At 37.0% G+C, this 12,810-nt stretch overlaps 1 protein-coding gene across 3 annotated transcripts in view; it reads right to left on the bottom strand.

Moving 5' to 3' along the window:
- Nucleotides 1–5,517: 5,517 nt before the first annotated feature.
- The window catches only part of dpr1 (defective proboscis extension response 1), a 524,556-nt gene continuing 517,263 nt past the window's right edge, over nucleotides 5,518–12,810 (bottom strand). For all 3 annotated transcript variants that reach the window (XM_026816137.1, XM_026816136.1, XM_018029633.2), the window contains one exon: nucleotides 5,518–8,794. In XM_026816137.1, coding sequence (XP_026671938.1) covers nucleotides 8,691–8,794 — 104 coding nt within the window. In that variant the 3' untranslated portion in view covers nucleotides 5,518–8,690. The remainder of the gene's footprint in view (nucleotides 8,795–12,810) is intronic.

The raw sequence follows: 12,810 nt of genomic DNA, 5'->3' as shown, positions 1-12,810 counted from the left end.
CCTGATTAACGTTGTTAAATAAGTTTGGCCAATAAACAATTCCTCGTTGCGTCGAATTTAGGATACGGTAGCATAACTTGGCTCGAGTGTCGGTTAATCAGCGCAGCGGCACCACGGCCCGGTGCGTGTTTCGCGAGCTCGCGGCAAATGTTGAATTAGCATTCATCGCGGTCGGAATAATTAAGGTGACTCATTGTGAGGAAGAATATTTCATCGCCGTCTACTCCGCACCTTTACGCTCTTTTCCACTTTTGTCTATCTTTCCCAAAATTACATTGCTGCGTTCCACGTGAGTTGAAATCAAATAAATTCCCTTGGCACGTCAGCATCGGCCCACTTGATTCGTAATTTATTTGTAAATTGTTTTATTATTCAGTCGATAAACGGTGCAAAATTAGCTACGATATAATTAGTGCAATGCTCGAAATTAAAACAGTTAATTACAATGGACTGACAATTCCACCGGCGGCGTTTCGAACTATTCATTAACGGACTTTATAACACATTTTAATTAAAAGTTTACTTCTGATCGCTCGCAGGAGTATCTGTCAAAACGATTTATTCGGGCCAATTAATTATCAATAACCTTCTCAAGTTGTCGTCATTCTCTCATTTCTCTCCTACAAAATCCGTCAGTAGTTTCAACAGCTGTAATTTATTTCTGACCAAATGAAGAGTTTATTAAACAACAATTTAATTAATTTACCAATATAACGGTATTTCTATTTGGACAAATTAATTACATGCACAGCCGCAAGTTATTTTTTATTCGAATTTCTGCAACTTCTTTCCTGCGTAATTCGCGAATAAAACTCGGGTTCTTTCAATTAACCGAGCGGAGCCGGTAGTTTTTGTCGGTTTTGAGGGAGTGGAAGGGTTGATTTATGGCAAGGATTAACTGAACCGGTCAATCGTCATTTCGCTTATCGTGCATGCCAGGAAGAAGTTTCTCGCGATTGCGAATGTTCGAGCATCCTTAAATATCCCGAAACCCATGAAAAGTTCAAGCGCATCGGGGTCATGTCTATCGATCTTCTCCGAGCTACGCCTTCGCTCCAGTTACCATTACTTACGAATCACAATCGATTCCCAGAAATGGGTTTCAAGTTGAAACGTTCACCATCGAAAAACATACCATGTCCCGCCAATTCCTTTTTCAGGGATACTCGACTTCTGTTCCTTTGCATACATATTTTTACATCCGTCGTATCCATTTAACCCAGTTCGTTTTGATATCAGAAGTCTCAAGTCCAGGAAACATAATAAACGTCATTCGTTTTATACTATGGTTCCTATGATTTTTCAATATTCCATGGAATCGTGAACGAAACTGTATCAAACTATTTAAGAAATAAAAATTTACCACAAATCTCTATACTTGTTCTCAATTTTTCTATTTCCAGAGCATAATCATAAAATTTTTATTCGACTTGAATTCTTCTTACATCAACATAATAAGTAAATACGAGTAAAGCTATTTTGATTATATAAGGCAATTATTTGATACATAACGGAATCTAACTGTGGAAATGAATGAGCATTTATCTGAAAATAATTAGTTTAACAATAGGGGTACATACGAAGTGAATCAACCCGATCGGATCATATGGATAATTTATTTACAAGAGTAAAACATTATGTACAAGAATGCGTCGAGAATCGTGTGAAAACAATACATATGCTGAAAGGTCGTGGAAAGGGAACACAGTTTCGTTTTTTATATTTTCTTCATATTCTTTACCTATTTCCTCTCTTTCCTTTTGAGTCTCGCGTCGGAAATTATACAAGTTCACGTGGTATACACACACATACAGAGATCTGCCTATATTTAAATTCTTCAGTGCGTTTTACGCTTTCTTCCACTTGTTTTTCCAACTCTGAACCGCCACCGGTTTCTGCTTCTCTTTTTCGTCAATGCTTTAAAATTCTCGCTAGCGTTTCAAATCCCGGATACCAGCGACGAGGATCGCGTACAACGCAGCGCGAGGAACGTGATTAATTATGCGCAGCTCCTTCGCGGGTAACTTCGTCAGAAAAATGGCAAAAAAAAGATGCGGATGTTAAACATCTCCCACGCGTTAGGAACGCTTTTAATTAGGTAAGTAAAAAATACACTGTCGCGTGAAAGTTAACATTACTTTTCGTTTTAAATAAGTAGTATAGAATTTATGTAGCTCTTGGCATAGAAAGAAAAAGCAGCTTATTCCTAAACTGAAAGACAATTAACATTTTAATTTTATTTCTCACGATCAGTTTCATTGGTCCATTGTCAGGGGAATCTTTTTTTTTTTATAATTGCATTTTAAATACAAAACAGGTGATGAGCTGCAATATAAATCAGAATTGCTATAACGATCTCTACGTCGCTGAACCAGGTTGAAAAGCAGTTAAAAACGCCATTAAAAACCGGAGAATCGTTAAAATTGAGAACGGATGAGTGTTTGCACACATCGTATAAAATTCGCGGCTGATGACGCCTTGAAAATTTATTCACCCAGTGAGAGTTCAGGGGATTCTCTCTTCATCGTTTCATCCTTCTTTATATTAACGCTTATTCTGAAGTAGAAAGTATTTCGTTAAGGGGTGGGATATAGTTGGGACTGAGGGATAATTCGGTGGACATCGTTTCCCTACGTCTGGCCCTTGGCTTCTCACCTTCCCAGGATTTTAAATATTTTCAACTTCACTCTCTTCTTACATGTTCGCCAATTTCTCTTTCACTCTTCGTAACTCACAATTCATCCAATTAAAGGGATAATCATCACACGTCGAACTATAAATTGTACTTAGGTGAACGAAAATCAGAATTGTTTGAGAATTCCTCCAACTAATTAGTTATTTTATTTTGAATAAGGTTTCGTTGCTATTTAAACGTTTCGAGCGATTCAAACAGAATTTAATATAGCTTGTGAAAATAACAATTTAATTTTGGCATGCTGAAGGAGAGGAGAAATCCAATTATACTAAATTTTTTCCTATATTATTTCTCACTGCAAAACAAATTCATTTTAAATATTCCACGATAGATGAAGCCGAAATAATCTAATTACATCCGGGAAAAGGGTCAGCATTTGTGTTCGTGATCACTCGCCACAAAATATTTGGAGAAAGAGAGTTTTTTAATTCATAACTCGTCTCGTAAATAGCTAACAGAATATGAAAAATTAATTCACGGTACAATTCGTATGAACAAATAAACAGGATATACAAAATTCCGACTTTTGTCCACTGAAATACGTTTGTACATTCTATTTTCCCTAAACGAACACATACACACACACACACGCACGCAATATTTCATTCAAGCAGACACGCGTCCTCGACCGGTTCGCGATTATTCAACTGAAATTCGCCTCGGTTCGATCGAGAACGTGGGCCGTTTCAACGCGTAAAATCCTACTGCATCCGACGAGAAACGAATACCTGTTTCAATTAAAAAAAAAAGAATAATTGGTAGGCGAACGAGAGAAATTCGTTTGACGTCTTTCACGGCTCTTTAACGGCTCTCCATTATAATTTACTCACTAGAGTAATTCTTTTCCGTCGTTGTTGTATACATCTTACCTATTTATGTACTTCTCGTTCTCCTTATACTCCCTTTTTACATTTCTCCACATAAATTACGCGCGTTACAAAAAACTTTATTCTGTTCATAGAACGTTCCATTTGTATAATCAACATTCGACATTGTAGGTACGCTTTCTATATGATTGAAGAACTTGTAACAAAAATGAATCTTCTCAAACGTTTCATTATCCTCATATAATACTGTATCATGATAATTATAAGGGTAGTAATTGGAGTAAAAAGATAATACAAGAGTTTCATAAAAGGAAGCTTTGCTAGGATGTCATATAAGAACAATTCCCATTCTTAAGAAAAAGGATATTTGCTGTTCATTTTTGCTACAAGCTTTTCAATTATGTGATTATGGGTAAAATTAACTTTACGATTAAAGACTTGAAATTATGCATGCTGACATATGATTCTGTCAAGTGTTTCATTAGTTAACTGGTTAATTAATTGATTGAGCTTTCGACAATTGAGTGATCTTAAAAATATCAACAACGGTGGAATGGTTCAATAATAAAATAATGGAAACAGTGATTGAGAGATGATCACATAAGATGTTTTAGATTAATATGTTTGAGACTGAGCTGGTTTCACTGTCAGCGACCTGATAGCGATTGTCAAACAGTCTTTGTTAATAACTGTTGACTCGTTGACAATCGAACATATGGGAATTCGTTCGTTCTAAAATTTGCCAAAACTCAATGAAACACAGTGCAATGAGTTTTTATACTTCTGCGAGATATCTTTTCATCTATTTTTAATTCACATTCCATGCATCTTTGTGTTATTCCTCTTTGCATCGCAATAACTGCGCCATTACATTTCTACCACAATTAACATTCCTCTTTTAGATTTACATATATGAAACATTTTTTATGAAATATTTTAATAAAGAAAGGAAGGTACGAGCGCGTGTTTCGAATGATGTACCCGAATTGCAAGGAAAATTAGTTTAAATTTTAAAACAAGCGAATAATAATGAGGACAGCAAAAATGTAAAACGAAAATAAATAATTTTAATTTCAGCAGCACATCGCTAACTCTTTCGTCGAATATTTTTCAAAATAGCTCATCAGCTTCCAATGTCCCCTTTTTATTATCGGAAATATTGATTCCGAGTTTCGGAATCCTTATTAAATCACAGGCCAATTAAGATACGTAAAAATAATGGAAAAGCATAGGTACATGTTAAAAAGAAAATTCTAATGCCAGCGTTAATCCTCGGCATTGTTTTCTCTCTTTCAAGAGCTCCTTTCGCATTCAGATACGAGACCAAGTTATTTCACCGGTGCGGTGAACAACCAGACAAAATCCCGTCGGCACAAAAATACCAAGATCGCATACGAACGTTTCCAGTTTGGCTACCGCAATAAAATTTGTAATCCGCGTTGTTGATGCGCGTGTTCCTCGTAAAAGAGCTGAATCCCCTTCCCGCCCCTCGGTTTCATTCCCCTAGTTCGTTGATTTCCACAATTTTTCCTTGCGTGCCGTAAAGACAATGGAAATCCGTGCTCGGAATCGACATTACTCTCTAAAGAAATTGATTCCCTCTTTTATTTTCCTTATCGAAGTTCTGATTACGACTGAAACTTCTGAAAAGCTTATTCTTAAATGATTAATTTTAATTGCCTTTAGTTCTGAGACCTTCAGTTTTTATACGGTAAAAAATAAGAGAGAGGAAATAACTCGAACGCGCCGTGTTCGAGCTTCTTTCTTGAATTTGGTATAGAATTTGCTGTTCCATCATGTATCCGCGACGGAATGAAGTACGTTTCGTTGAAGGAAACCCAGAACGAAGCGTGAAATTCGATTTGTCGCGAGATCCGACGCGAGTTTTACCCGAAAACGTGTGTTATCGCGGTACAGCTAGTAATATCAGAATTTCTTTCGGAACCACGAGCATCCGTGGGAGAATCCCTTGTCAATATTTATTAGTTTAAATTTTAAAACAAGCGAATAATAATGAGGACAGCAAAAATGTAAAACGAAAATAAATAATTTTAATTTCAGCAGCACATCGCTAACTCTTTCGTCGAATATTTTTCAAAATAGCTCATCAGCTTCCAATGTCCCCTTTTTATTATCGGAAATATTGATTCCGAGTTTCGGAATCCTTATTAAATCACAGGCCAATTAAGATACGTAAAAATAATGGAAAAGCATAGGTAAATGTTAAAAAGAAAATTCTAATGCCAGCGTAAATCCTTGGCATTGTTTTCTCTCTTTCAAGAGCTCCTTTCGCATTCAGATACGAGACCAAGTTATTTCACCGGTGCGGTGAACAACCAGACAAAATCCCGTCGGCACAAAAATACCAAGATCGCATACGAACGTTTCCAGTTTGGCTACCGCAATAAAATTTGTAATCCGCGTTGTTGATGCGCGTGTTCCTCGTAAAAGAGCTGAATCCCCTTCCCGCCCCTCGGTTTCATTCCCCTAGTTCGTTGATTTCCACAATTTTTCCTTGCGTGCCGTAAAGACAATGGAAATCCGTGCTCGGAATCGACATTACTCTCTAAAGAAATTGATTCCCTCTTTTATTTTCCTTATCGAAGTTCTGATTACGACTGAAACTTCTGAAAAGCTTATTCTTAAATGATTAATTTTAATTGCCTTTAGTTCTGAGACCTTCAGTTTTTATACGGTAAAAAATAAGAGAGAGGAAATAACTCGAACGCGCCGTGTTCGAGCTTCTTTCTTGAATTTGGTATAGAATTTGCTGTTCCATCATGTATCCGCGACGGAATGAAGTACGTTTCGTTGAAGGAAACCCAGAACGAAGCGTGAAATTCGATTTGTCGCGAGATCCGACGCGAGTTTTACCCGAAAACGTGTGTTATCGCGGTACAGCTAGTAATATCAGAATTTCTTTCGGAACCACGAGCATCCGTGGGAGAATCCCTTGTCAATATTTTTTGGCTTGCGTTACAAAATAATGTCAGCGTTCCTTTGTCGAAGCTGAAAGTTCTACTTACAGAGGAACCAGGGATGAAGAAAGATCCAAAGATCATAATATAAAATATTAAAAAAATCATATTACGAGATATCGAATATTAAAAAGATCATATAGGTATTCAATTCACGTATAAAATTTCGTTGTTTGCGAACTATTTAATTAGTACATAACAACCGTGAGGTCAGCAGAAAAATTGAATATTCATTGGTATTACGTTTCATTTTTTTTAATGACAAAACAACGAGACGAAGTGATTCCTGTATCTCGCAGAAGATTTGCACATTCATTAACATATTCATTAAAACGAACGAACGAACGAAAGAGCCTCCCTTTTTTAGTTCTCTAACGATCGCTTCGCAACGATTACAATATACATATGTATAATAATCGTCCCTACTAATTCGCGAACATACACATCGAATTATTCATATATTCGAGCACACGTTCACAATCTTAAACACGTAAATTATCCTTTACGTTGATCGTTGAATCGTCATTTATAATGTACCTTGTGCGTACACGAACGTCACCGCGGCACATACTTCGTTTTCCATTATTTCAACGACACTAGAATGCATGTTACCTGCAAGTTATTACACATATCGAACCCGGGATAACTACGACGACGTTTTTTTTTTTATTTTCAATAGAGCTCTTCCTTTCCTATGGATGCACTGGGTTTAGCCGTGACCTCCACGCGGAACCGGCTTCGACAGAGTTCCTTCATCGACGATCCTTCTCGCACTTAATTAACATTTAAATCAATGGAACAGCATGATGTGTGCTCGGAGGAAATCTCCATCGTTGTTACGTTAATTCTGTTGCCTAGTCGTGAGAAAACCGATCGGAAGAAGCTTTCTGTTGTTCAATATTATCCAACATTCCGTTCAACAGTTTCACAAATCTCATAGTGTTCGTATCTTTTAACATATATTTAAAAACTGTATGAGAAGTAAATATCAACAATCTGACTAGAAATTAAATGAAATCAATGATTATTTTTATATAAACGTACATGATAATGTTTATAAAATTAATAAAAATAAATTATGGTCGTATGTAACTACATAATTTAATATAATTATTTTCAGTTTGAGAAACTCAATATGTTTCCTAGATTTCTCGAGTTCCTCTACGGAATCCTCTAAGAAAATAGCTTTCGAGCTTGTTTGTACCCTTAATTCGTATCGAGAATTACCCGGGCCGGGGTTTATCCGTGGAAAAATATCGACAAACTTTTTTCATCAGCGGTCTTTAATTCTCTTAGAAAGAGGAGCAAACATCGCGTTGTTTGCAACGTTATCCTTTCATTCCGTGGAGTGCAAACTAGTTTACGAAACTAACGCGAACCGGAGAACTGTTTAATAATGGACTTTCTCGTGTGATCTTCCAGTATATTTGTTATACTTCAGACTATAGATTATTCTTCCTTAACGTCTGTAATTGTGAAATTTGGAACTTCTCACACGACCGTTAGATAAAGAATCGTAATAAGAGATTAATTAAACAATTTCAAATAATATGTTTCTTATTATTTTTGCGACGTCTGTTCATCCTGGTTTCAATTTTCCTAAAAGCTTTCATTTCGAAAACTCTATCGAAAAAATTGTAGATAGAAATAACGCGATACATTCAAAGAAGTAACATTCTTAATGTGATTAAAAATTTGTTCCCGTTTGAATATTAAAAATTTACAAATTAACGTTTCATTTACTAATTATAAAATGCTTTTCAATTATTATTAATTAAAAGATTAAGAAACCAACCACCAGTTACTGATCATTTCACGAACCATATTCACGGATATAAAACTGTCTTAATAATCAGGTTCCTTCGTGAAACATACCTCGGCGTTGCAGATGGCGAAAGCTTCTTCATCGATGATCGTTCCGTGACATGCTCGGCCGCCAATTTAATTTCGATCAAGGTACAAACAGGGTGAGGGGTAGGTGTCTACGTTTTATTGTGTCCAACGATCCATCGAATTTCAGTTAATGCTCGGTAAAGACTCGTTAATGTCCGCGTAAACTCGCACGTGCACACCACCCTTCCCCATTCACGCGCACACACAGACACGGGCCGACATTCGCACACGCACACGGAGCACGCGCACACAAACAGGTTGAAGACGCACACGTACGGACACGTACGAGAACACACATTATCTCAATTGACCCAAAAAGAAGGCGAGCATTACGAGGACCGTCTTCGATGCTGGCGAGCCTGCTGCCGTGTTCCCGTGCTGCATTGCAGCTGGATGCTCTCCTGGAACAAGAACAACGACCCTCGGATTACTGTCTGCCCCCTTGCACTTCCGGTTGCAACCGGAACGCCTCGCCTTGCCGCGTTTTCCTACGACCGGCAAACAAACAAGTAGCTTTTTACTTCATTTTCTTTTTTCTTGTTAATAGCTACTCTCCTATTCTTCACATCTCTTTTATTTTTCATTTAAACATTAATTATTTTAAAGTGTATCATGTAACATGTAAAATAACCAAGAAAGATATTCGAATTATAATATTTTAATAAAATAATAATATTAATATTTTATTTAAAGTTGGTTAACTGAAAGAGAATTTTTATTTCATTTCGTTGAAACGTGTGATCCATAATAAGTATCTAGATATCAGTTTGAGGGTGTTGAGATATCTTCGATTGCGGGAAAACCGGGTCACTGTTTTCTGTATGGTGAAGAACTTGCACCAGCCCGAACGGGCAAGAACGGGATGACCACTCTCATTAAATGGGTCACACTTAGATACCTACCTATAAGAAACCCAGAGGTAATGCACAAAAACACTTTGTGCACTGCCTCCGAATGGCTTCAACAGTCGTAAAGTCATGAAACATAAACAGCCCGGTACTGGTTAAAATGAACAAGCTTCTCGAGATACTTAAAATGAAAATAAAACACCCGGCGCTGGTTTTAATTCTAAAGCTACAGTCGGTAAACGGATTTAGGATTGCAAATACCTAACACGTTGTGGCTGGACAATCTCATGTATTTAGATCCCACGTTAATCTAAACGCCTTGAAATTGAATCGGAAACCCGATGACGTGACGCGAGGCATTCTCGTCCACACTCGTATTCTTGATTGATTCCTCGCTAATTACTACGTGCCAGGCCGGCGTTCGTCGACGGGATAAGGCAGAGAATTATTGCTACAGGGGAGCCTAGATATATACCAGATTAGATGTCCATTTCGTATAGGCAATTGGATAGTAATTGCATCGAATAGATGCTGTGCAGGTGAGTTGAGTAAGCAACACCTAGAATCATCTGTCCCATGTTGGCCATCGATAGCGTTACTCAATTTTTAACACAGCCTGATTTTGAATCATTCATATCACACACTTTCCATTGCATTACCTGCGACGGAGTGTACGTAATAATTTAAAACTTTGTGAACTCTTTCCTAGGACTGATACTCGAACTCCGATACTCTTCTACCGAGTTTCATTTTAATTGATTTCAATATTCATCACGAGCATGTTTGCTCTTTTCGATTGGAATTTGTTTTTGATATATAAAGTAGACGTAGCGATTTTTTAACATATTTCTGTTAAAGGGAAGGTAAAAATTTTGATAATTATTTCCTGAAATATTTTATGACTGTTCATTTTTTAATATTGTATTAACAAACGAATCTTATTAGTGTATCGTGCGTTCAATTAATAAATTCTTAGTACATGTAGTAATTAATAACTGCAACCCGCAATAATTCAGTTACGCCTTGTACAATTAATAACGTAGGAAACCGAATATACATTATGAAAATAATGAAAAATTAAGCAATGCCAATTACATTTCGATTGTTGCATAATTTACGTTATGGTCTAATTCATAGATTATACAACGGTTTGGTAGTGATTTGTGGTATTATCATTACGTTAGTTCAAATAAAAGCACGGATACGAGATGATCTATTAACGTATGTATTTTTACTGTTTTTTGTTCTGTGGAGATCTAAAGCCTTATTATAATTTCCTTGTCACTGACACAGTTATCAAGAGATTATTATAGAAAGTAATCCTGGCAATCACTATGATAGGAAATGAAACAAATTAAAGAAAGAAATTTTTAACTTAATTAAAAGTGTGTTATTATTTGTCTTCTATAATATATGAGCTCTTTGTTGTTTAGACTTTCCAAAATAATACTTTCTTTTACCAACTCTCTTAGTGAGATTTCAAGAGTGCTTCAAATATAATGTACTGTGATAATGGCTAAATTATAATGGGCAGGGAAAACGATTTTGTCATTTCTATTTCATAATCTTTCACCAGATGAACAATTCTGAATTTTTAAATCCGGGATCATCCTCTCTTATAATTTTCGTGCCGGAATAACAGTCGAACATGAGACACGGAAGTCCATAAAGGACAGATTTCCTCGTATATTTCATCTATGATAAAAGCATAAATTCGTAGTAAACATTTGTGACCTATAACGAAATTAAAGAAAAAGCATGTCCCCTGCGAAGGATACTAATACTCTTACGCGCCACGGAAGCTCGTTGCATCCGGTCGCTAATGGATACCGAAAATCTCTCTGTATCCGTTGGTCTCCGTCACCAATAATAGAATATTTAATTGTTTCGAAGAGCCGACTCAAAATCGCATTGACGCTACGTGAGCCCCGTACCGAATGCTTTTCATTTATCGACGTTACCTAATTATATTTCGGTACGGTGCGCGCGGCTTGGTAACCATCCGCATTCCTGGCAGTAATATTCCAGCTGGAAGCGTCGAATTACTCGTGTGATGTCTGCCCGACGCGATTCCATAATTGACCGTCTCTAATCGATGATCCAATTCCTGCTTTCTGTCGTGCGTTTAAAGGGACCACCCCCATACACGGCCTACGGCATAACTGATCAGCGCGTCTTAATCCCCAGGAGAATGACAGGAAATTCATGTTAATGACGAGATCAAGTCATGATCAGAAAAGTTTTAATAGCAGTTAGATTCCTAAACGAATTTTTAATAAATGGCTTAGAGCAGGGCTTCTTAAACTATGGGTCGCGACCCCAAATGGGGTCGCGTAGCAAAATTTTGACGACTGTAATGGTAACTCGCAATCATAAATGGGGTCGTGAATGACAAAAGTTTAAGAAGCCCTGGCTTAGAGGAATAACTTATACTTTTAAACACTGTTCGTATTCAAAAATTTAATTATAATTAGATGTTGGGTTACAGAATTTCCAAACTTTCTAAAACGAGATCAAAAAGGCATCAGAGTTATTGATTTACCTTTAATCAACGTTCCATCTTAATTTTCGTGTTCCTCGTTAAATCTGATCGTAATTACCGGTCCTACTAATTACTATAATTATTGTTACATATAATATGTCTACATTTTCGATTCTGTATGGAACCGAATTAATTAATATGGGTCATCCAATTATACACCGTCAAATTCGAGAAGTGATAAATTCAAAAATTAATGATTTCATTTTTTTACGTCCTGTCAACAATCTCAATTGTCACCCATTGACTATTGGGACAAAGCTACGTTCTAATATAAAAATCCTCGTTTCTTTCCACCTGGGAGAATTAGAGCGATCACAGTTTTGTTTAGGGCACGGTAACCGCGAATCAGTATCACGGATATTTTTCGTGGAAATTACCAGGTGCAAGGGGGATGCGGCTTGTCGCGGGTTGCATACTGGTAAAGCTCGTCACGAGGTCGGGCACGTCACGTAAATCGTATTGCGCGTGATGTGCAACTACAAGTAAGGTGTATGACGGGCTGAAATTAGTAGCGAAAGCAAGCCCGACCCTCGCTGCCGAAAATGCACGCACAGGTACATACATATATGTATAAATACATACATGAGTACACAGTAGCCGGCGATTTTATCTCGGTCGTCCGCGTGCGCCGCGGAAAAATGGTGAAAAAAAATAAGAGAGCGGAATCAGCCTCGGTGCGTGGCGCGTGACAGATCACGGAACCATGCTCGTTAAATGATAAATCAAAGCGCTTGGCAACATTTATGTATTTAGTAAAAGATTTTATGAATAACATAATTACCAGGAGAAGACTAGTATGTTCATCAAATTACTTTATTATTGCAGGATAAGAGGTAGCTTTTATAATTGATACACTTTTTGCTACATTTATCAACTTTTTACGAACTGTCAACGATTACTAAACTAAATATATACACTGCCTGAAATTTTCATAAAGCTTTTAAGTGTTCGTCGAAAAACAATTTCCAAGTGGTGAGCCTAATCCTCGGATCCTATCGAAAATCCGTGAGGACTGGTCGCGAGAAGA

Source organism: Ceratina calcarata, unplaced genomic scaffold, assembly GCF_001652005.2.
Source record: "Ceratina calcarata isolate Rehan_Ccalc_2016 unplaced genomic scaffold, ASM165200v1 scaffold49.2, whole genome shotgun sequence".
Taxonomy (NCBI): Eukaryota; Metazoa; Arthropoda; class Insecta; order Hymenoptera; family Apidae; genus Ceratina; species Ceratina calcarata.
Note: the sequence above shows the minus strand (reverse complement) of the source record. Positions and strands in the feature narration are given on the sequence as shown.